The 23225-nt window shown below is 47.0% G+C and overlaps 1 protein-coding gene and 1 long non-coding RNA gene across 4 annotated transcripts in view; both read left to right on the forward strand.

Annotated features, from left to right (window-relative positions):
* LOC108933386 (beta-chimaerin-like) overlaps nucleotides 1-16274 on the forward strand; it is a 30187-nt gene extending 13913 nt beyond the window's left edge. For 2 of the 3 annotated variants that reach the window (XM_018750383.2, XM_018750382.2), the window contains exons 3-13: nucleotides 1727-1782; nucleotides 4338-4369; nucleotides 4688-4801; nucleotides 5106-5376; nucleotides 8334-8420; nucleotides 9832-9916; nucleotides 13408-13581; nucleotides 14678-14755; nucleotides 14938-15075; nucleotides 15165-15270; nucleotides 15597-16274. In XM_018750383.2, the coding sequence (XP_018605899.1) occupies nucleotides 1727-1782; nucleotides 4338-4369; nucleotides 4688-4801; nucleotides 5106-5376; nucleotides 8334-8420; nucleotides 9832-9916; nucleotides 13408-13581; nucleotides 14678-14755; nucleotides 14938-15075; nucleotides 15165-15270; nucleotides 15597-15768 (1313 nt within the window). In that variant the 3' untranslated portion in view covers nucleotides 15769-16274. The remainder of the gene's footprint in view (nucleotides 1-1726; nucleotides 1783-4337; nucleotides 4370-4687; nucleotides 4802-5105; nucleotides 5377-8333; nucleotides 8421-9831; nucleotides 9917-13407; nucleotides 13582-14677; nucleotides 14756-14937; nucleotides 15076-15164; nucleotides 15271-15596) is intronic. The other variant, XM_018750384.2, reaches the window with a different exon arrangement.
* Nucleotides 16275-21174: 4900 nt separating this feature from the next.
* LOC108933361 (uncharacterized) lies at nucleotides 21175-22533 on the forward strand. Its single transcript, XR_001966055.2, has 3 exons — nucleotides 21175-21473; nucleotides 22273-22354; nucleotides 22470-22533. It is a non-coding gene; the product is annotated as an uncharacterized LOC108933361 (long non-coding RNA).
* The last annotated feature ends 692 nt before the right edge of the window (nucleotides 22534-23225 follow it).

A 23225-nucleotide genomic window follows, 5' to 3' on the forward strand; every position in this document is an offset into this window, starting at 1 on the left:
ACAGTGATTTACCCATTTATACAGCTGGGTAATTTTACTGGAGCAATTCAGGCTAAGTACCAACTTAAGGACACTATAGCAGGAGGTGGGAGTCAAACCCGTGATAAGCGCATGGATTGGCAGCAGCTCAAACCGCTGTGCTACCCGCTGCCCCTCCCCCCCCCCCCCCCCGCTGTAGCTGTCCGTGGTTAGGAACGCCCTGCACACACTTACTGGGTCGGAAAAGTAATGGGTTAGCTTGATAAAAACCGTGGCTCGAAACAATGGTTTACCTTCTCCCGACAGGCCGTTGAGTTCCGACTCCAAACCCGGCTCATTGTAACCTGCTCCATCAAAACACACTCTGGTGTGACTTGTCACCTTTCTAAGGAGGTACACCTGTCACTCCCCCACTCTACATCACAGTGCACTCCTGGGCCTTAAAGTCTGAGTTTGACCTCTTGGGCTTTAATCCACTAGAAGTCAGTACCTCCTAATTTCAATATGGGGCCTGCTAAAAAGGAGCAGCTGGTAGCACAGTGGTTAGTGCTGCTGCTTTGGGACCTGAAGCTCACAGGTTTGAATCCCAGCTCTTGTACTGTTGAGCAAAGTACTTACCCTAAATCTCTGCAGTAAAAAATGACCCAATTGTACAAATGGGTGAATAATTGTGGGTAACTTAACCCTGTAAGCTGCTTTGGAAAAAAGTGTCAGTAAATGGCTATATGGGAAGTGAGATTAGTGTTATGTACTGAACGCAGCACATCTCAGCCCAGCATGGCTGTGTGAACCAACAAAACACCCCCATCCCTTCCACCTACATGTCTGAGAATGCCTGTGGCGGACCTTTACCGTGAGCAAGGGTTTACCGTCTCCTGACAAGCCATTGAGTTCCAAGAGGCTAGACAATCACCTCTCTGTAATGAGAACCATGACAGCCCACAATCCAGCAGCGTACGCTGCTCCCAGCTGCCTTTTTTTTTAACTCTCACGGTGTTGGGTGCTTTTTTCCCAACTCCCGATGACACTGTAAATGTGACCAATTACACAATTGTCTCTTTCCCACTTCATCACAGGCAGCGAGAAGCCGTAGGAGAGGCCTGTTGAGAGGCCCAGGGCCGGCCAGCCGCAGGGAAAAATAATGTATCCCGGCTCGGTCTGCGCTCAACTGTTATTAAAGCTTATGGTAATGAGGCACCTTGATCCAGCCGAAAAGGATTGATAAATAAGCATGCATTAGCCCTGAAGCTGCCCGCTGTGAAATATGAATTCAAAGCGGCCGGGTGCTGAGATTTACGGCCCCTGCCACCGCGCTGAGGAGTAGATTAGTCCATTGTCTGTCTGCAGTAATGGGATTTGTTCTGACTCCAGTGACACCGCACATCAGCAGCCGCAGGACGCGGCGCCGCAGAGGGTCCAGGTTATTACAGAACTCAGGGCAACCGAGAGGCAGTGTAACCAAGGCTGAAATTAAATAAAACACCAAAATCTGCGCCCTCTCCGCTTTTTCGGTCTCTGGCGCCGCTGTTTGCTCTTCGATGGAGCACAACCTGACCATCTGTCCGACCGTCTGTCTCAAAGCGGTCCCTATCAATCTGAACTTGTGTTGTAAAAGTAAACGTGCCGTCGCACAGCAGCAGCCGAAAGAGCCGCGCGAACCGAAAAGCATGCGGGCCAACCTAAATAAATAGCATTTCGTTCCAAACATCGATAATGACACGACTGAACAAGTGCTTGTCTTCTACAGTGTACCAGCTACAGCAGGAGGCTCCACGTCCCAAGAGGATCACCTGTTCCCAGGAGGTCAGTATTGACCGTCGCTCACCACTTAGCGAAGAGACCGGTCGTTGGGTTTGATGGATCTCTGGGCGTCCTGTGCTGACAGGACAGCTTCATCATCTCGGACATCGACGTTCAGCGGCCGTGCAGTCCCGAGACAGAGTAGCACCTCAGCTCTACAGTACACAACGCGCTGATGTGTCCAGTAACTGTTTCTGATGACTCTTGTTCCTGGTCCTAGGGTTGCTGGTTGGCCACATCATGAACGTGCTTCATTGTTACATCACCTAATTTACACTCTTGTGGAATTCTACTTGGCCCAGGAATTGGACCTGCATAACATTATCACTTAGTTGTCCAGATGTAAGTGGCTGCCTAGATCCCATGTGTTTCGGCATGCGTGGTGTCCAAACCCAGCTGTAACGCTATGTTGGAAAGTCATATTTGCAATAATACTGCTAAGAGAGAGTCGTTCTCATAAGTATTTCTTATACTGACATCTCTTAGAAAACCACCAGAGGTTCTTACCGTACAGACTTACTTCTCTGTGTATGATCGCTTTAGCGTTCTAGTGCCCACCCCCTTCCCCCCCATGCAAAAGTGTATGTTCAGAGTTTTTCACTTCCTGACCTTGGTCATTTCGAAGGGTTTTTTTTTTTTTTTTTCTGTTTTACACTTTGGTCCTGCGTGTTCACTATGAATATTTCAACACTATTTACCGCATCCGCACAGCACGGCCTGCCTACGCTTACAGTATTTCTAGCTCTGTGTTATTATTTTTAGCTGCTGTGTGTTCTGTGGGTGTTTAGACCAGTTCTGTTCAGCAGCAGCATGGGAAACTTCCACAACTTCACACCGTCATGTGATTCTGTGTAAGTGGTAGCCAGCGATGTCATCTTGGAAAAAATAGCGTTTACTACACAACTACGGTCTGCAAAATTAAACGAAATGCTAGCTTACATCTACATCATGAAACAGAGTTGATCATTGTGGGCTTGGGTCAGGGAGTAACCGGGGGAGCCGTGGGTGGGTGGGTGGGGATGTGTGTGTGTGCATGCACATTTTCTTATATTTCTTTCCCATACTGAGCAGCTTTATTACTTATTTATTAGCTTTATTACATACAGCTTTATTACTAAAAAAATGAATTAAATAAAAGGGAAAAATGTCTTCTTAGCTCAGTAAATAAGAAAATAACCAAAACGACTCCCATGAGTGACTAAAATGCAAAACACCATAACCAACAAACAGTTAACAACTGACAAATCCCAAAGTCAGGTTTGTCTAAACTCTCTAAACTTCGCCCAGCTTTCTCTTTACAAAATCTCAGTCCCAATGGACTCACGTGGTGCTTGTTACTTCTCAACGACCAGTCCTCAGGTGCAGCTGAAAGGGTGCGAACGGGGTGTGGCCGTTCCCTTGGAGTCGAAGGTCCTGAGTTCAGTGCCCGCCTCCTGCTATAGTTCCTGTTGTGAAAGAATTTAACTTGAATTGCTCCAGTAAAATTTAACCTGCTTGCATATATATATATATATATATATATATATATACATATGTAATATTATATACACACACGCAGCAGTTCTGTGCAAAAGTCTTAAGCACTTAGGTGTTTCACAAAAAATATTCGTTTTACACAATTATTTAACGTCTTCTGCATTAGTGTCAATGGGAAAGAGCATATTTTAGATTTCCAAGCATTCCCTTTGCAAAAAGTTACAGTATTACTCTACGGGTTTTGTATGTCGTTAAACAAAGAAAGTAAACACACACAGAGTCTGAAAGCGCTCGTCCCGAATGGGGTCGTGGCAAATCGGAGTCTAACTCGGCAACACAGGGCGCAAGGGAGGAGGGGAAGGGGACGCACCCAGGACGGGACGCCGGTCCATCGCAGGGCTCCCCAAGCAGGACTCGAACCCCAGACCCACCGGAGAGCAGGACCCGGCCAAGCCCGCCGCAACCCCGCTCGGGACAAGCAGTTGTTGACGATGGATGGTTACTAAGATTTGTAGGAAGTTTATTAATTAAGAGCATTATTTTTGGAAGCATTCTCACTTTACAGCTTTTTTCTTATATATATATATATGTATATTATTGTAAGGAACTTAATATGCAAACCTAGCACTGTAGCTTGCCTTGAAGAAAAGCAAAATAATGTTTAATAATATTTATATATTTGTACTGTATCTACTGTATGTATCTAGTCATGGGACCATTGTCCAAGTGAAACCATGTTTTGTAATGTATTCGTTATATATTCTTTACGTACAGTTTTATACTGTATGCAGCATAGTTTTGTCTTGACATCTGTCTATTTTGCTGCTGCGGTGCTAGTGCAGTAATAGTGCTACATGTGTCTAGAAAAGCGGGCCAGCAGCGTAAGCGCCGGCTCGACTTGGCCGAGGCCTCGCGGACCGAAAATAGTCATTTTGTGGTCAGTGTTCAGTACAAGACCGTGATGTGGAGAGACGGCATCCTCGCTGCGCTGCACCCCCTAGCGTTCATGAACTCCTACGCGGAAAGCTTGCGTAAGCTTTAACCCTCCGCTGTCCACTTACAGCGGTGTTTTTTCATTTCAGATGGAGAGCAGGCCAAAGTACTACGGCAGAGAGTGAGTTTAACATCGTTTCTCTTACATCATCGGTGTTGCTCTAAATAATTTTTAATTGTTCTTACTGATGCTGTTTGGTTGTCGTCGTCTGGGGTCGCGTGGATCACTCCACAGACTTCTCGGACGACGTATCGCTTCTGCGATCCTCGTCCGTGAAAGTTGCGTTGCGTGAAAGTGCTATTCGGTACCGAGTGGTCGCGTTCTTCCGAGACCTATGGGAACGCTTTGCTCTGCTTTTAATTCGGCGTGACTGTGCATTCGGTAAAGCGTTGCAAAGCGTTTCGGCCAGCTTTGGTTGCGAGCTGATCTCTCGTTCAGGTTCCACGGTATGATTTCTCGGGAGAGGGCGGACGAGCTTCTGGAAGGTGCCGAGGGGGCGTACCTTATCAGAGAGAGCCAGAGACAGCCGGGAACCCACACTCTGGCTCTGAGGTCGGTATCCCAATACACACCACATGGTGAATCTGAGGTACTGGACCCACTACACACACACACACACACACACAGCATGGTACTGGGCCCAAATTCAAACCCACACTCGCTCCAAGGTCGTCTACCCCAATATTCGCCGCACAGTGATTCGGAGGTATTGTACTCCAACGCGCCACACAATCTTGTATCATAACAGCCACAAACAAGCAAAGACTTTTTATTATCACATATACACACACAGCCACGCACGAACACACTTTGGGAGCGTATTCTGCACATTCCTTCTCTCTCTCTGTGTCTCAAGGTTTGGGAACCAGACACTGAACTACAGGCTCTTCTATGATGGAAAGCACTTTGTCGGGGAGAAGAGGTTCGAGTCGATCCACGACCTGGTGACAGATGCCCTGATCACGCTCTACATCGAGACCAAGGCTGCCGAGTACATCGCCAAGATGACCACCAACCCCATTTATGAGCACGTGGGGTACACATCCCAGCGGAGGAACAGGGTCACGCGGCAGCTCTGCAGGGGTCCACCACAGTCCAGAAAGGTTACCTTCCAGCAGGATAACAAGGTAAGAGGCCCTGCGCTGTGGGATGAAGCAATTTGTGGGGGCAGGGTATATGAAAGAAGCATCTCACATGGTGGGTGTATGAGTGACGTTTGAACACCAGCGAGCAAAACAGACTGGAGGATGTGGCAAGACAGACATTATGTCATCTGGAAACAGTAAAATTCGGATTTTTTTTTTTATTCCGAAGCCCTCGTGTTACGCCAGGGAAGACTCTCCTTTCAATGTGACGTGAGAAAATATGGTAGATTGTAAAGTGTAAATGCAGCTTATGCGTTGTGCTTACGTTTTACTGATAATTTAACGGCTACGTTAACTGTGAATTGTAAACGTATACTGCCCGCGCAGCCTAGAACAGGGACTTTATGAGTTTTTAATGTCCCGTTTGTTGTGAAACCAAGTGCCTTCCACTAGGTGGCAATTGGGACAGCATTTCGATGTCGTTCGGAAAGTTTCGAATCCTATGCGACATTCCTCGACTCAGTGACGGCTATAGCTGCTTTTTGGGCTTGCGGCTCTCACCGTGTGCACGCGAGTGTCCGTGTATGTGTGCGGATCCGCATATTGTACTGTATATGGATGGGGTGAAGGATGGTGGGACAGCGGGAAAGAAAAGCGCCGGTGCCACACATCTTCTGGGCTGTGGCTTTGGATGTGGGTTTGAATTCAGGTCGGTCTGTGTGGAGTTTGTATGTTCTCCCCATATTCACATCGGGTTTCCTTCTGCAGTCCAAAGACGTCTTTGCTAGTGAAGCGCATAATTAAAATTGCTCTGTGTGTGTGTGTGTGTGTGTGTGTGTGTGTGTTGACCCGCCATGGATTGGTACCCAGTCTGGGGTATACCCTTGTTTCACACCTTGTGCTCTAGGAAGAGACTCTGGACCACTTTCGCCCTGCATTGCATAAATGGTCCCTCGGAATACGTGGATCTGCTTGCAGTCGAACCCGTCTTTTAATTTTCACCACAGCTGAGTGCCCACAGCTCGTTACCATGGTTTCTCGTACGGCTTATTTCGATACCGGCACACTATTATTAATTCAAAGCTGCTCTTTTGTTTTTTCCTTAGTTTCGTATGCTCGGTCACCGTTCCAATCGGTATCACTTCCATTTGGAGCATGAACCTAGTTTTTTCAAGTCTGTTTGTGAAGTTGGCTCGCTCAACCGAAAGGAAATATGCTTACGATAGTTGCTATGACGACGTACGGCTACGTTAGGGTGATTCCCAGTTTCGTCACGTTAGAGGGAGAGAAAGGGAGAGGGCAGGAGTGTTTCCCGGGACTCCTCTCCATACCTGTCCTGCATACCTTAGGGTTTCACCTGGGCGGTCCTGTAGTTGCCGCAGCGACACAGGACTGTTGACATTGTCTCCAGGTGAGTTTCATTTGCTGTTCTCAGATTCGAGAACTCCGGTTGTGCTGAATCGCATATCATGCATTCCTCTGCACAGCCAAGAGAAATATACTGATAGTCACGCCTGCTCTCTCTCTCTCACACACACACAAGTTACAAAGTATCTCCATACAGTCACTTAGACCTGAGCAGTCTGTGACTCACACTAGTTACAGTGAATGTTTTTGTTTTCTCTGATTTCTAAATCAAAGTGCATCCTATCCCTGACCCTACCTGTCCAGCAGCTTCGCCTGTTCCCTTTCGGTTAACATATTTTTCTATATCAGCATCCACACGCGCACACACACACACACACACACACACACACACACACGTCTGGTTGCTGTCAGGCCTCCGAATCTCCTTCGTACCAGTACCTTTCCTATCTCTGGAGCTCCTGCCTACGCTCGCTGTGTCTGCCAGACTCTGTCAGTCAGTTTATTAAAAATCATACCAGGCTGCAATGAAATATTGAGAATCTACTGTAGCGAAGGGCTTTATTGAGCTGCCTTTTGTGCTCCTTTCCCAGCGCTTCTGTCAGACACAAAAGTCGTCTGCCTAGGGGAGAAACTGAACAGACTCACACACTCGGTTATGTGGCTTAGCCGTCACACACACACACACACACACACACACATTCTTATTTTCTCATACATGCGCACATTTAATGCCAGCTGGAGCTCCATGCATTCCTTATGCTCCTTTGGTGGAATGTGCATGTCATCACCCTTATTTGCTGGCAGATCTCAAAACTGTCAGTGATAGGAAGCCCATTGCTTCGTAGATCCATTTTTAGGCCCTCGTCACATGGATGCAGAGATGCGGATAAAACGGAAGGCTGGGTTTAGCCCTTTGTTGCGGCCCTGGGGTAGGTTATGTCACCGCAAATCCCGGACTCCGCTGCCGTCCGGCAAAAGGCCCACGAGCTCAAGCTGCGACAGTGCTCTTCCCCGGCTCTGAACGTGGCCGGGATTACCGCTTTCCGAAGGGACGGCCCGGAGTCTAATCCCGAGTAATCCCTCGCAGACTTTGCGATGTCCTGTTGTGTGCCGGGGCTGGAAGTGGAGGGATTGGCAGAGATGGGGAGTCGAGCGGCGGGGCGCGTCCGCGTACGCGTCTGCGTGCGTCGCTAGCAAAGCGAAAGCTGGAGTTGCTTTGTGGATCTGGAGACTGCAGGCCCAAGAAGCATGTTCCCTGCTTTGGAGAGGGACAGAGCAAGAGAAAGGTGCCAAGGCATGCGGAGCCAGTCGGACTGAGGCCCTGGGTGCGAGGCCCAGCAATGCAGAGCCTTCGTGCATGTCACTCGCAGGCAGCAACCTCCACGGTGCTGGGGCCGCTGTGCCGTCGTCACCTGACTTACGGACCCTGTGCCGCCGGTGCTTCGGGATCAACTGCGGAGATGGCGCCGCCGTGGGAACCCGCAGAGGCGGAGGAACAGCTGCGCCCCGGCGATCGTGAACCGCATGCCCAGGAGGCAAAGCGGGAACTGCTGGGCCTGGCGCTGAGGGTGAGACTGGGCTCTGCGGCCGCGCTGCTCTGGAAACCTCTGAAATACTTGGTCTGTTCGCAGATCCCCTCCCCGTCCTCGCTGGGTTTACGGCCCACCGCGCGGGACCAGGAGAAACACTGCAGCTATGAAAAGGCCCACAATTTTAAGGTGAGGGCCCGTCCGACTGTTGCCTTTATCAAGTAATAGTGCGTATGGTACGGACTGTATTATAGTACGTGTTATATAGTGTCTGTATATAAGTGTGTATTATAGGATATGTTATACAATGTATTATACTGTCTGTTACACAGTTTGTTATACAGTTTGTATCGAAGGGTGTGTGTTATAGGTTGTTATACAACGTGCTCTACAATGTCTGTATTACACGGTGTGTGTTATGTGATCGATAACTCGGGTGTCTTGATGAGTCCTGCGTAAACGGCGTGTGGGTGCAGCGCGTATACAGCATGACCACGTTTTTACCGTGGTACACCGTCGGATTTGTGAGACTGTGTTTTCGCAAGCTGGGAACGGAAAATTTGTTGCGAAATCCGCTGATCAATTAGCTGAGGTTTCCTCGGCTTTAGGTTTTAGTTTCACTCAGCTCCGCGTTTACCTTCCGAGGGGTTTCGGCGGTTTCGGCGGCGAAAGTGCTCCTGCCCTCGGTGTTAATGTTTAACTCGCTGCGGAGGCTGACACTCGTACGTGCGGGTGTGCCGTGTAGAAGCGTGCGGATAGGAGAGGGAAGAGCAGGCTGAGATCTGGCGCTAAGGAAAACAGCACGTCGACTAATCCCTCGCTGGCTCACTCCCCGCCGTCTCGGCACATTCCTTACAAGTTCCCTCTGGTCTGCACCAACCGTCACCTCTGCTAAACATCTCTTCCTCACAGCGAGCGCGGTCCTTCTCAGCGTGACGAGGATTACATGCAGCTCAACTGCTTTACTTGCCCGTTCACATTCGGATACCTGGGAAGGAAGGTAATTTGACGGAGAAGCAGCCCACCCACCCACGCCTCCCTCCTTGCTATTCATACATTGGATGAAGATCCATTATTCAGAGTCGTCGATGAATTTCCTACAAGGTTCTTGGTGGTTCTTGGTCGTGCGATAGATGGTTCTTCACCCGGCTGGTTGTGTGATCGATCGGTCCAGGTGACGCGTGCTCCTCCGCTGCAGTGCTCGGATGGAGATTTGACCCCGCGGTCCCCGGGTCACGTGTTCGATCATGCAGCCGTGTGTTTGCGCTGCTTTCGTTCAGAATCCGACGGCTCTTCCCACACATTTAGGGCCGCGTGTTCAAGAGGCAGATCGGCGCAAGTGAGCGGAGCTCTGAGCGCACGTGTTCCAAAGCAGCGCCGCGAATGCGATGTACGTGAGACGTATCTGTGACTCATGCATCAGAAGTGGTTCTTCTCGCCGCAGGAGGCGGACTCCGCTTGTCACCGTGTCGTCGTCTGCTGCTAACCATGCCTCCGCGCCGCCCGTGTCAGCTGTCTCTTAAAATTTCCCCACCGTGCATCCTGACAAAGCTGGCGCGTCGTCTCTGTCTCACTGCTGCCCCCTGTCTCTTGCCTGCAGACCCACACCTTCAGAGGACCCCACTGGTGTGAATACTGTGCCAACTTCATGTGGGGTCTCATCGCCCAGGGGCTGCGCTGCACAGGTAACCTTTTCGCTCCAAGCTATAGATAGACACCCAGCCGCACTGATCCATCTTTCTTTTTTTATGAGCAATACACACTAATCTCGTAACATGTCACTAGTGGCACATTACCAAGTGCATCCCTCAAAAGCGCAGCCAGTGATCATCAGTCACATGGCATTTGGCTTCACTAAAGCTTACACAAGAATCAGGTAATTATTTGATTTTCTGCTTTGCCTCTCCCATTTGTGGAAAGCAAATATTGTTCTGCTTACTCTGGATTACTTTAGTTTCACAGTAGTCAGAATAAAGGGAGTGCATTGGCGCAGTGGGTTTGACCGGGTCCTGCTCTCTGGTGGGTCTGGGGTTCGAGTCCCGCTTGGGGTGTCTTGCGACGGACTGGCGTCCCGTCCTGGGTGTGTCCCCTCCCCCTCCAGCCTTACACCCTGTGTTGCCGGCTTAGGCTCCGGCTCCCCGCGACCCCGCATGGGATAAGCGGTTTCAGACGATGTGACGTGTGAGCAGTCAGGATAGACTCCTTGAAGGCTACTTAGAATGATTTCATCACTATACAGCGATGTATTTTGAGACTAAGCAGGCTAGAAGCTGCAGCCCCTTCCGAGATCTATTTACCGAAGTGTCACTCGTCCGCTTGACCCGGCCAGGTTTAAAATACAACAGTCAGTTAAAGTGGTGACCTCAGATGTTCCCTGTGCCACTTGGCCACAGCTATGCCTTTCAGAAGCAGATCAGAAAAGAGAAGTACCAATGCTGACCTGTTCCATGATGCTCAAACTGAGAGCAGTGAATTCAGAGCCCTCAGACCAGTAGTGAATGGGTACACACCCGGCAAGGCTGGGGCTGCTCTCGCATAACCGTGTGATGGGAACAGGCCTGCTGATGACTCACGGGCACCTCGGAACGCATTCCCCCACGCGCGCTCCTGGGCACGGTGCCGGCATCCGAGCACGTAGATGAGTGGGGTAAAATCAAGGGGATGTTGGTATTGACCAGAACGCTGCACTCGGGGTACCGTGTCTTTAAGGACAGCATCCCAGGTGGGACAGTGCCACCGCGTCCTTGAGAAAGGTCATTTCTGAGAATAATCAGATTAGAGCAGAAATACCCATAAGCACCACGTTCGGCTCGCTCTTCTAAAGTAAACACGATCTGGTTCGGCTAATTGAGTCAGGGATTAACATGCCTCACTCAAAATGAAGCCTGGGATTTGTCATTGAATTTTGCGATTGTTGGCTATAATTAGACTTAACTGCTGGAAGGCGGTGATACAACCTGATGTGTTGATGGGAAAACACTCGCCATCGCTTCGAGTTCAGGCCTTCGTGAGCTTTCACGCAAGAGCCACGTAGCGGAGATTATGATGGCTTTGAAGCTGCTGAGTTTTCTCTCCAGGCAGCGGTCTTTGCAAAGTCTCTTCTCTGTTGTCTGTACCTGGTGCCGTTGCCTCCAGGGAACTTTAGGCATCAACGGACACCCTGGAGAGTTTGGCGCTTGGAACACGGCCGGCGATAGCGTATTGCGGAGCCTTCCGAGGGATGACGACTTGGACGGTCTCACTTTTTCGTCTCCGCTCTCTCTATCCTGGCTGTGTGTACCACATGGCTGTTCTGCCTTTTCTCAACACGGGTTAGTTTTACTGAAAAGCCAAAAATCCATTTATATTCTGCACTGTGCTGGTGAAAGAATTGGCTTTCTAATGTGGTAAAAATAAACTTTGCTCTTCACCAGTAGTACCATGTAGTGTCCCACACACAAAGGGTCCAAAATCAAAAATTCATTAGTTCAAAGCTTTTATTGTGGGCAAACTTCCTCTGTCCCTCGGAGCTGCTGAATTCCTTCCAACATTCAGGAAACATCTCGGTGCTCTTTTGGACCCATTTCTCTCCCGATCTCCTGACGGTTTGCAAGTTTCGAGTTTTGTATATGAATTTTTGCAGTTTGTTTGTCAGGTAATTGGTATTGGTAACTACTTGAGTAAAGTGTGCCGGCAAAATGATGGTATCAACTAAACAAACTGTGCGTTGGTAATTGTTTGTATCTAAAACTCGTTGTCTCTTATGGAATGCACTTTGTTTACTCTGAGTTGCACGTCACTTTGGAAGAATAAATGTAAATGTTAGTAATACAGACGGCTCCGCAGAGTGAGGGGCAACAGCGGGGTTTTGCTGCTGGCAACAGAGCTTTGGGCTCTCTCTCTTTCTCTCTCTCTCTCCTTCCATCATTGAAACTGCACACACATCACGCAAAATTCACCCAATACAAGACTAATAATAAGAAGTAAAAGCATAATTATAACAAATTTTAAAAAACGTTTAGCCGGAAGCGCAAACAAGTGCTCATCCTCCTCAGTGTACCTCCTGCTCTGAGTTGAAGATGGAGAGGTGATGCTGCACTGACAGCTCAGAAGTAGTAGATGTAGAAGGCTGAGGATCATTAATGGCTTGTTCGCCTTCTCTCTTCTTGGCTTTCCACCTTCTACACTCCTGAAAAACTTAAGGCAGTGCTTAGTATTCGCGGTCACTATCTGTTGGCGCGTCGGGTGAAGCTTTGCCGTCTGATTTGAACTGGTGCGCTATCTCGCTCCTCGTCGTGAATGCGAAGTACTTCTCGGAGTTTGTTACCTGGAAGTTTGTAAGTTGGGGACCAACTGTACTGATGGCTGTCAGCATAAGTGAAAGACACGGATGATGACAGCGGTGCAATAGTAGCGGTAGCCGTTCTCTACTCTCCCTTCATTTGTGTGTCTGCTCCACTTGAATCTTCCCACCGCTCTTTAGCTTCTTCACTCTGCCAGCACTTCTCCTGGATCCCTGGCCTCTCTGCTTCGTATCCGAGAACAGGATCTCAAGCTCCGGGGGAAATGAGATGTGACGAGGCATTGCGGGCCAGGCTACGGAGAATGGCACCACAGGGTTGGCAGCCTTGTGGGGGGCAAGAGTGAAAGGGGGACCTGCTCTACACCGGTTTCGCTCCGGGACGAGGGAACCCCCCCCGGCACATAGCGATCACCCGCATTCTCTCAGCTTTGCGCTCGGTAGGGCCCCCCCGTGCTGCCCTTTGAACTCACCTGCACGCGCGCTAGGACTGAAACCAGGAAGGCAGACAGGCGTTCCCGGAGCGCGTATCGCGCAGCAGTTCCTCGTGCCGAAACCCCGCAGGCAGGAATTCCTCACAAAGCAGTTTATCTATCGCAGGAAACACAGGGCTTCCCTTACAGCCGCTCACATGACGTTTACCTTGGACGCTTCTCGTAGGATTGTTACTGTGTTTGCACCGAGGCCGACTTTGGGCTTCTGCGCTCCGGTTGCCACTGGGAGGCTTTTTTTTTCTAACGCACCTGAGTTTTCAAGCCCAGCGGCACGCGTGCTCAAGGGTTCGAAAACAGCTTTCTTTCTGGGGCTCCAACCAGCAACCGTGAAGGGCTTGGGCGCCATGTCACCCACCCTGTGCCGGTTCACACGCGCACCCTGTCGCGATCCTCCACTCCACAGACTGCGGGCTGAACGTGCACAAACAGTGCTCCAAGCTGGTGCCCTACGACTGCCAGCCGGACCTGCGGCGGATAAAGAAGGTCTTCAGCTGTGATCTCACCACGCTGGTCAAGGCCCACAACACACAGCGACCCATGGTGGTGGACATGTGTATCCGGGAGATTGAGCGCAGAGGTACAGCACGCACACGTCCCTTACAGACAGTAGCTGTGTATCAGCCATAGTTACAATCTTAGGGATGTATTATATACAGATTGTTCTCAACGCGAGAGATCAGTTCTGGAAACGAGCGTGTATTTCAAATATTGCGTACTGAGAACAATTTTTCCGCTTGGCAATCATGGTCAAGTAAATATGTGCTGTTTGCATACATAATTTTCACTCTGCTTATACCTTATAGATGCGAATGATGGCACTTGCCATGCGCTTAATACCTTCAATACATCAACCGTCACACTGCTGCCTGCACACAAGGATTTTGCAGCAGTTGATGGCACGCCAGCTTTAGCGCTGCTTCGTATTTCCTTAGCACTATCACAAATCTTGCGCAACGTGCCATCGCTAAAATGCACGCTCTGTATGCATGCCGTGCTTTCACCATGTTCGTACCACGCGTATAATTTCCTCTTTAAAGTGGACCGTCTTGCACGCTTTGGATCGCTATCGTCACATTCGCCGTTACTAGGACGCTCGCTATCCGTGATCATGCACACGCTGCAAACAAAAATAACACTTATAGGGTAAAACAGCAGTGCGGAAACAGCACGAATAACCGTGCTGCACAGGAGACAACTTGACTGTAGTACCGACACCACAGACCGAGGCTCAGACAAGAGAGTACGCTGTACCGCCATCCCCAATGCAATTTGTAACTATGCAATTCCTGTTGTTTTGACTCGTGCCACATAATGTTAAAAACATATACTTGAGAATATTATATATAGCCATGTATTTAAACAAACCACCCCGTACCCTTTTCTCCAAAGCAGCTTACAATGTTAAGGTTATAATTATTTACCCATTTATACAACTGCAGGAATTTAGTGTAAGTACCTTGCTCGAGGGTACTATAGCCAGAGGAGGGGATTGAACCTGCGACCTTTGAGTCAGTAGCTCGAACCACTGCTCTATTTGCGTAAAACTGAAATATAATGAAGTATTTCCTGGGATCTGCCTCTTGAAAGAGAACAGGGACACGCAAGTTACACTGAAACTCTAACTCAGCTGTAGTATTGGTTATTAATAATGAAAATGTTGCTTATCCTGACAGGTCTGCAGTCGGAAGGGTTATACCGAGTGTCCGGGTTTACCGAGCACATCGAGGACGTGAAGCTGGCCTTTGATCGAGGTGGGTGTTTCCTGCAGCACAGTGTGGGGTTAGACTCAATACCTGGGTGTCATCCATCACAAGCTGGGGCGGAAAGAGGAAGGTGTGTGCATAAGGGGAAACAGTCAGTAAATGAACCTGTGTGTGTGTGAGTGTGCGTGCGTGCGTGCTTGCTTCTCATTGACTTCCTCTGTTCCCTGCAGATGGGGACAAGGCTGACATCAGTGAGGATGTCTACCCTGACATCAACATTATCGCCGGAGCCCTGAAGCTCTACCTGCGAGACTTACCCATCCCTGTCATCACTTATGACCTGTACTCCAAATTCATACAGGGTGCAAGTAAGGCCAAAACCAGAAGCAGTTCTACTGTACAGTATCTTGGCACTGGAAAGTTTGTACCTTCTGACATGTCACGTTCTCCGTTACAGAGATTTCTAATCCGGATGCCCGACTGGAGGCGATTCACGACGGTCTGTTGATGCTCCCACCCGCACACTATGAAACACTCCGCTACCTTATCACACACCTGAAGAGGTGAGACTGTGCCCCGTAACACACTGCGTTACCTGGTAACGCTCTTGAAGCAAGACCGAGCATTGAGCTGCGTTTCCGTCTGCTTGGCTGAGCTGTTCCTTTAAGAAACATCCTGGAAAAGAAATAAGAAAAAAAAACTTTTTTCTTGAATCATCAAAATTCCACATTAACTGCAGACTCACATAGTCTCATGCCAGAGCAGCAGTTTACAGCTTTGATACAGATCATACAATGAAATTATGTATTTTGGTTTTTCTTCAAGTTATTAGATTTTTTCTGTTCTGAGATTTTCGTGTCTGATGATATTTTCTCGTCTTTCCGTTTAGAGTAACCATGTACGAAAAGGAAAACTTGATGAACGCCGAGAACCTCGGCATCGTGTTCGGACCAACCCTGATGCAGCCGCCTGATCAGAACACTCTGGCAACTCTGAACGACATGCGATACCAGAAGCTCATCGTTCAGATCCTGATTGAAAATGAAGACATCTTGTTTTAAAAGCAAAAAAAAAGGCAAAATGTGTGTCCCTTAGTCTCCCTGAACGAGGGCCCGTATTTATTACGAATGTCTCCATTTCATTCAGATTGTTCCATTTGGCTTTTTTTTTAATTATTTTTTTTGCTCTGCAACTTGTAAAATGGTCAGTAGTTCATCTGACTCATATATGGAGAAGCGTATGACCGTGTGAAGGTCAGAGGTGACTCCCTCACCTTCCGCTTCAAGTTTCAAGGGTCACGTTTATGCCCATGTCTCTCTCAGGTGGCACGCAGCCAGACATCCTCCGCGCTGGCAGCGTTCAGTGGCACATACGAAGGTCCTAAAATATTTCGGCGTTCCGTTTCGTTAACATCGTTCTCGGAACGGTTTTGTTGACGAGATATTCCCGGATGAATTCTTGCACGGTTTATTAATTCTCGCTCCATCTCAGCTGAGGCCTGGTCCCTATTCAGATCAACGCTGGAAGCTGTGCCTCAGCCTACATAGGTGCTGTAGGTTATGGTGACTGAGGTGAAGGTATCGATATCTGGTAAAAGTGATTGTTCATTATTCAGCGACAGTATCTAAACAGCCAGATGATACCAATACTCTTGTATTCCAGTATCAGGATGTATAATGGAAGATAGTTGAAAATGTGGAAAACTTCTTTTTTTTTTTTTTTTTTTTTGCCTCTAAGAACAATATGTCTGTTCAGGTCCTGTTTTGTCTGTATATTGCAATTGTTGTGAGGAAAAAACTTATGTAAATAACTCTTCATAACTCTTTCAGCCATTGCTTCAGTAATTTCACGTAAAGCCAGTGAAGGGAATGGATGTCGACGGGCAGTGGTGCTGTAGTAGCTGGGGCGCTGGACCCCGTTTCTCGGTTCTGATCTCGTACACCTCGGCTCTTTAAAGCATCACAAGCTCTGAAAGATACTGTTAAGCTGACCACAAAAAAAAAAAAAAAAACCTGTGAGCCAAATTTATAAAAAAAAAAAAAGGAATTTGAAATTTTTTTTAAAATTTACTGTAAATTGCAGACTATGTGATAAAATCTAAAGACTATGTCCTGTTTGATATCAGTAGACTTCACAATTTCATTTGACCAGAGTAAGGTGATAAAATCTATACGCTACATATTGCAATACTTTTTTGAAATTAACATGCAGGTAACCGCAATTTCAAGTAAAAAGGCAAAGCAAATTTTCAGAAGACTTTTGTGTTCATAGTGATTTGCAGTTTAACATTGGTGCCTTGTCCTCTTCAATGAATTACCAAGACATCATACACCTGTCATTCATTCTGTGGCTCGTTTTTTTATTCTCGGTATTTTCGGAATGTTGTATTTGTTATACGAAGGTATGCCCTTTCTACAAAATCAGCCTATGAAAAGTATTTTTTGTGAGGAATTAAAATTAGATTGTAATTTATAAATTGATTAATTTATTAAAAGTGTTTGAGACACATCACTCCATATTGATCAGTTACTTAGAGTAATCATTAACTGTCTTCTGTGTGTGATGTGGGTGGAGAACGGACATTTGATTTATTTTAAACTGCACTGCCTCCCTGTGTTACTAACATCTGGGTTACGAATTTTGTATGAGAAATATTTTCCAGGTTATTTATTTATTTTTACCATTTTCTTCAATGCTTCTGCAGCCAACCATTAGAAAGCAGTAAAATGCACCCAATCAGAGAAGGAGTGTAGGATCACATTAATTAAACTGCCTTCCAGCTCCTGTCTGGAGTTCCTGGGTGTCTGCGATCAATAGCTAGATGAGGAATGAATAAACCAGGAACTGGGATTGAATAGGAGGTGGTGGAGATGACAACTTTGTTGTGTTTTTCTAATTAAACGAGTCTTTACTTTAGCTTGACGAAATAAACAAAACTGTTACACAATGGACAGGGGGTGCGGTGGCGCAGTGGGTTGGACCGCAGTCCTGCTCTCCGGTGGGTCTGGGGTTCAAGTCCCGCTTGGGGTGCCTTGCGGCGGACTGGCGTCCCGTCCTGGGTGTGTCCCTCTCCCCTTCCGGCCTTACGCCCTGTGTTGCCGGGTAGGCTCCGGTTCCCCGTGACCCCGTAAGGGACAAGCGGTTCTGAAAATGTGTGTGTGTGTGTGTGTGTGTTACACAATGGCATGCCAGCCAGGGTGTACCCTGCCTCACACCCTCTGTTTCTGGGAAAGGCTCCAGACTACTTCAGCCTTGGACTGGACAAATGGTTTTTTTAGATAGATTGTTGAGCCCATGATGAAATTGCACAGGGCTGCAGCAGCACAGATGTAACACGGTATTGCCAGAAGACAGAAGTAGGCATTAAAATTGATAATGGAAGGATGTCTTATGGAATATTTTTTAAATATTATAGCTGAGATATTCACACGAGAACCCATGAATAAATGGAGGCATGTACGTGTTACATAGCTTTTATTAAGGTGACTTTGGAGTTACAAACTTCCAGTCTCAACTGTGTTCCTGAGTTAAGGAGCCAGTGTATAATGACGACGACTATAGAGAAAGTAAAATCACGGTTATATGTTGTTATGACACTTAAGGCATCCTCCTGGCAATAGGTTATGAGTTGTCAGTTCTGCAGCCATCTCTTGTGAGCCTACTGCAGCTGTGCTGTCTTCCTGATTAAATGCAGTGCGAATTGCAAATACCGCAGAGATCCCGGGTCCAAGTGCAGGCTGCAGGGCTGCCAAACCAGAGCGCCCATGGGCAACCCAGCACACCCTCCGGCTTGCCTGCCCTTTCCATGGGACAGGAGGGCATCTGTGAAGCAGGAAGCAGAGCAAGTTGCACCCTCCTTCCTACAGATGGGCCAAATTATCTTCACTCCACTGCCCTGTACCTGTGTACCTCAGCGTACCATCAATAACATCAACAAGAAGCTCACGAGGGACCGCTCGCAGCGTCCAACACGCACCTGGTACCCCGATCCCGCCCTGAGGATCCTGTACCTGTTGCACGCACCTCGGTCAGAAAGGTGAAGCACAGTCCTGCGGGTTACAGGTCAGCTGTCACCGAGCGCTCATCACCAAGTGAAGCACAGCAGTGTTGCCCAGACAATTGAGCGCCCAACTCGAGGGCAGAGATAAGGACCTTTTGCTGGGTGCAACAACAGAGCTGCCCCAATGGTTCTCCCAGGAGGCGCCTTCCTCAGGGAGAGCTGTCTCCATCCTGTCTCCAAGTCACGTGTACCCGAGTCCCGGCCTGGCGCGCGCTGACAATTATCAAAAAATAATTAACATCCCACTTTGTCTACGGACTGAAAATGAAACGGAAGAGCGATGGCCCAAAGAGTATCTGAATCTGTCGATAGTTATACAAGCGCTACATGTGTTTTAACATGATAGGACCCTTCGATATCTGCAAAAGTCCATAGTTTATTGCAAAAATGTGCATATTATCTTTTGTGAGCTAGGGGGGAGTCCCGAATAAACAGGCAGAACTGAACCAGTGACTGCAGATGACCAGTGATGTTGAACGTAATCTTTCCTATGTAGAATATAACTGTACATATTACATTTTACTTTCCACGATTTATGCCATATCCATATTCAAGTGACAAACATGCAGGCGACTTGATTTTGGCACATAAAGTTAAATAATGCCTTAAATAATAGATGGCACAGGGTCTTTGGCAAACTGCTGTTGGTGGTCTGTACCTCGCCCAGGGTAGTGGGCAAGAATAACCAAAGAAAACTATTAAACAATACAATAAAGCCATCGGTGTTAATGCTGCTTTCCATTATTATCCAGTTTTTCAGAAATAGTATTATATTATATTATATTATATTATATTATAATCTTGTGCATTTCAGAGAATGACTATATTCTCCACGCTGTCTGTCTGTGTCCCTCTCATTGTTGAAAGTCCTGCTTTGGAGACACTTTCCTTTCTCATTCCACGGAAGCTTTTTGTCACTGAAACTCAGGGAGAGCGCGAGGAATGCGCGCGCGCCTGACACGCTCTCCCTGCAGGTGAAACTGGCGTGCGGGCAACTCGGAAGCGGATGCGGGTGCCGGCGCGTCGCTATGACAACCGCATACACACAAGCTTTGGAGGAAACTGTCACTGTGTGTGTATCGATTTTGAAATGTTTGTGCTCTTCACGGATCCTTAACCGCTAGAGCTACAGAGATACAGCACTTTATTTCGTCTCGTGCTGATTTCCAGATAAATGACTTTACTCTCTGTGTCCTAAAACGGAAAACTTGTCAAGGTTTTTGTCCACACAATTTAAACAATATAAGAGTTACGCTTACAAAGTTTAAAATTCGAGCGTTAATGACCTAGGAATAGCATCATCATCATCATCATCATCATCATCATCATCATCAACAACAGCAATAATAATAATAATAATAATAATAATAATAATAATAATTACAGAACGGCACAGCGATTAGGGCTATCTCTTCACAACACCTGGGCTATTCGAATCCAACTCAGTCTGCAGTTTGCATCTACCATGGCATAGACTGATGGGTGAATGGGACACCAGTCCATCATTGCAGGTTACCTGCGCGCGCGCGCGCACACACACACACACATCACATTTACATTTATTTATTTAGCAGAAACTTTTTTTCCTCCAAAGCAACGTACATCTCATAGAAAATACAATGTGTGCATCACATCACAGAAAGAGAAAGACTAACAGATGCAGACGCGTGCTCTTAAGTTAAGAGTTAGTTTCTTTCATTCCACTATCAACAATGTAACGTTATATTATATGTTGCTATATGAACATTGAATGTTCGTCACGAGTACCTGCATAAAACTTTAGAATATCCACGATTCCTGATCACCTTCCTAGTATTTTTATTGGAGACACATGACATATAAACATTTACATACACAGGAGTAGCTGTGTAAAGGTTTATCCGGACACGATCTTAAAGTATTGCATGAACATTTACACCTTACATGAACTAAAACTAAAAGCGCATGGGCGAAATAAGTCTGGAAAAGGTGAGTTTTAAGACCCTTTTTATCCACACGCACACGGGGAGAGCATAGCGACCGGTGATTACTGGATAGGCTCCGGCCCGTCGCGACTCTGATAGGAACAAGCGGTTACCGTGAGCCATAATAATACAAATTCGGGCCAACTTTTTCACTTGAGTCCGACTTTCCAGAGAAAGTGTTTACTCGTATGAAAGGAGAATCCTTGGTTTTGGGCACGGATGTCTCCAGGACAATCTGAGAGTACGGGTGGAGACGTGGTTTCACTGTTGGAAGACCTGCGCACCGCCAGCTTACCTGCTGGCCCCGCCCCCTCCCGGATTCGCCCAACCCGCTGCCAGCTCACCTGAGTGACGCAACAATCAGGTTGTCCCAGTAATAATGCTGCCGGTACTGTAAATAGCGCTGACCGGCTCTCTTCTCCTCACTCTTCAAAATACGAGCTGTGAGGAACGGAGGACGCAGAGGGATGGCTTTTTAATTTACATCTGAGGATTTACTCTAGCAGCAGCAGAGGGCAACTTTAAAATCCGGTGCATATTTCTGAAGTTTGAATTTTATTTTTCGCGCACGTGGAGCGGATATTTCTGTCTGTTCAATCGTAGCAGAGGAAGATAACTTTTTAGGAAATGAACATAAAGGAATATTAAAGATTCACTGCACATGGCCTGCTGCTGCAACAGTGTGTTTCAAACGGGCTACTTTCTCAAACTGGACTGTCATGATTTAGACTGATCTGACCAGGTGAGTGACTGGACAGGTGGGCAAAATGAAATAAAATAAACTGTGTATAATTTGTCATAAGGCAAGCAGTACACTTAGCTCCATTTTTTCCTTTCAGAGAACACATAAACATAGATATTAATTCATATTAGAATGTCATACTTAAAGGTGGGGGGCATGGTGGCGCAGTGGGTCCTGCTCTCTGGTGGGTCTGGGGTTCGAGTGTGACAGACTGGCGTCCCATCCTGGGTGTGTCCCCTCCCCCTCCAGCCTTATTCCCTGTGTTGCCGGGTTAGGCTCCGGCTCCCCGTGACCCTGAATGGGACAAGTGGTTGAGACAGTGTGTGTGTGTGTGTGTGTGTGTGTGTGTGTGTGTGTGTGTACTTTGAGCTGTGTGTTGCATGTGATCAGTTAGTTAATGCAATTTACTAAATACAAGAGAGTATGTCCAAAATTGGAGACCCTAAATTTAATGGTAAAAAAAAAAACTCTAAAAATTTTTAAATGATCCTGCCTTGTTTTTAGCTGCGTTATAAGGATGAATACCCTTGTCATGTGACTTCAGCCAATAGGAGGCTTTGCAGGATGTGGATCGTAAATAGGAGGTAATTGTGAGCGAAGAGAAAAAGTTCATCCTATCAATGCAATATAAAGACTAGTGAGTTTGTCCAGTTAGCACGTGACACGTGTCTTATGAAGTCACCTACAGCCTTAATCATAGATAAGAAAATTAAAATTAAATCACTAATATTTATGACATCTGTCATCTCATCTAGTTAGGCTTAAGAGTAAGACTTTGCATGCTATCCATGTGTTGCAGCTGGATACTTTCTGAAGAATTGTCCCCACTGAAGGAAAAAAAAACTGGTGTCCTGCCTAGGATTTCAGCGTGCAACCTTTTGGTAATTTATTACTTGAGTACACTTGCCTCCCACGTATTGTAAAAGTAACATAATTAACAACAGATGTTTTTATATGAAGATGGCAATTATTGCTTTTGTTAATTGTTTTTTACAGGAATCTATGTTCTTTTGACAATAACAATAAATATTCTGCAGATATCTAACTGTTGAAAACATGGCTGAGAAAGGTCCTTGGTGGAGATTAGCCTCCAGGAAAAAAAACAGCACAGGGACCAAAGAGGCCACAGCAGTCCAGGTGCAGGATTCTGAACCAGCGACCAAACCTGCTGTGGACAAGGCCTCGGTCGCCACCTTTGAACCAATCATAGATCCACAGCTGGACCCACAGCAAGGTGCCAAGAGCTCCAGTGAGGAGACAAATGAAGAGTCACAGTCTGACCCTGCGTTCCATGAAAAATCTTCCCGACGAAACCTGAAAGTTTCTCGCTCTGGACGTTTCAAGGAGAAGCGGCGAGTGCGTGCAACCATACCTGAAAATTATCAAACAAAAAATCCTGCGGCTACAGAGGACTTACGGTGACCAAGCCACGCCTTCGCAGACGATGAGGTGAATAAGCCATGAGAACAATATCTAACAGCAAAGAAAGTGAACAGTCATGTGAAAGTGCTTCTTTCCACATGCAGCAACACAATGATGCAGTAATAAGTGTGACTGGATTTATGCCTCTGAAGGCAAAACTTGTAGAAGTCAAAAAAAACAATCCTTCTAAGACAGTTTTTAAACTTAATGAGAACAATTTAAACTCAGAGAGGAATGGATAATTCTTTGTATTTTTTCACTGCAATGAATTTTGGATATTATATATATCATTATAACACATTATGAAGAATAGTTAAATTGCACTTGACT

The sequence above is a fragment of the Scleropages formosus genome, chromosome 23, assembly GCF_900964775.1.
Source record: "Scleropages formosus chromosome 23, fSclFor1.1, whole genome shotgun sequence".
In the NCBI taxonomy this organism is placed as follows: domain Eukaryota; kingdom Metazoa; phylum Chordata; class Actinopteri; order Osteoglossiformes; family Osteoglossidae; genus Scleropages; species Scleropages formosus.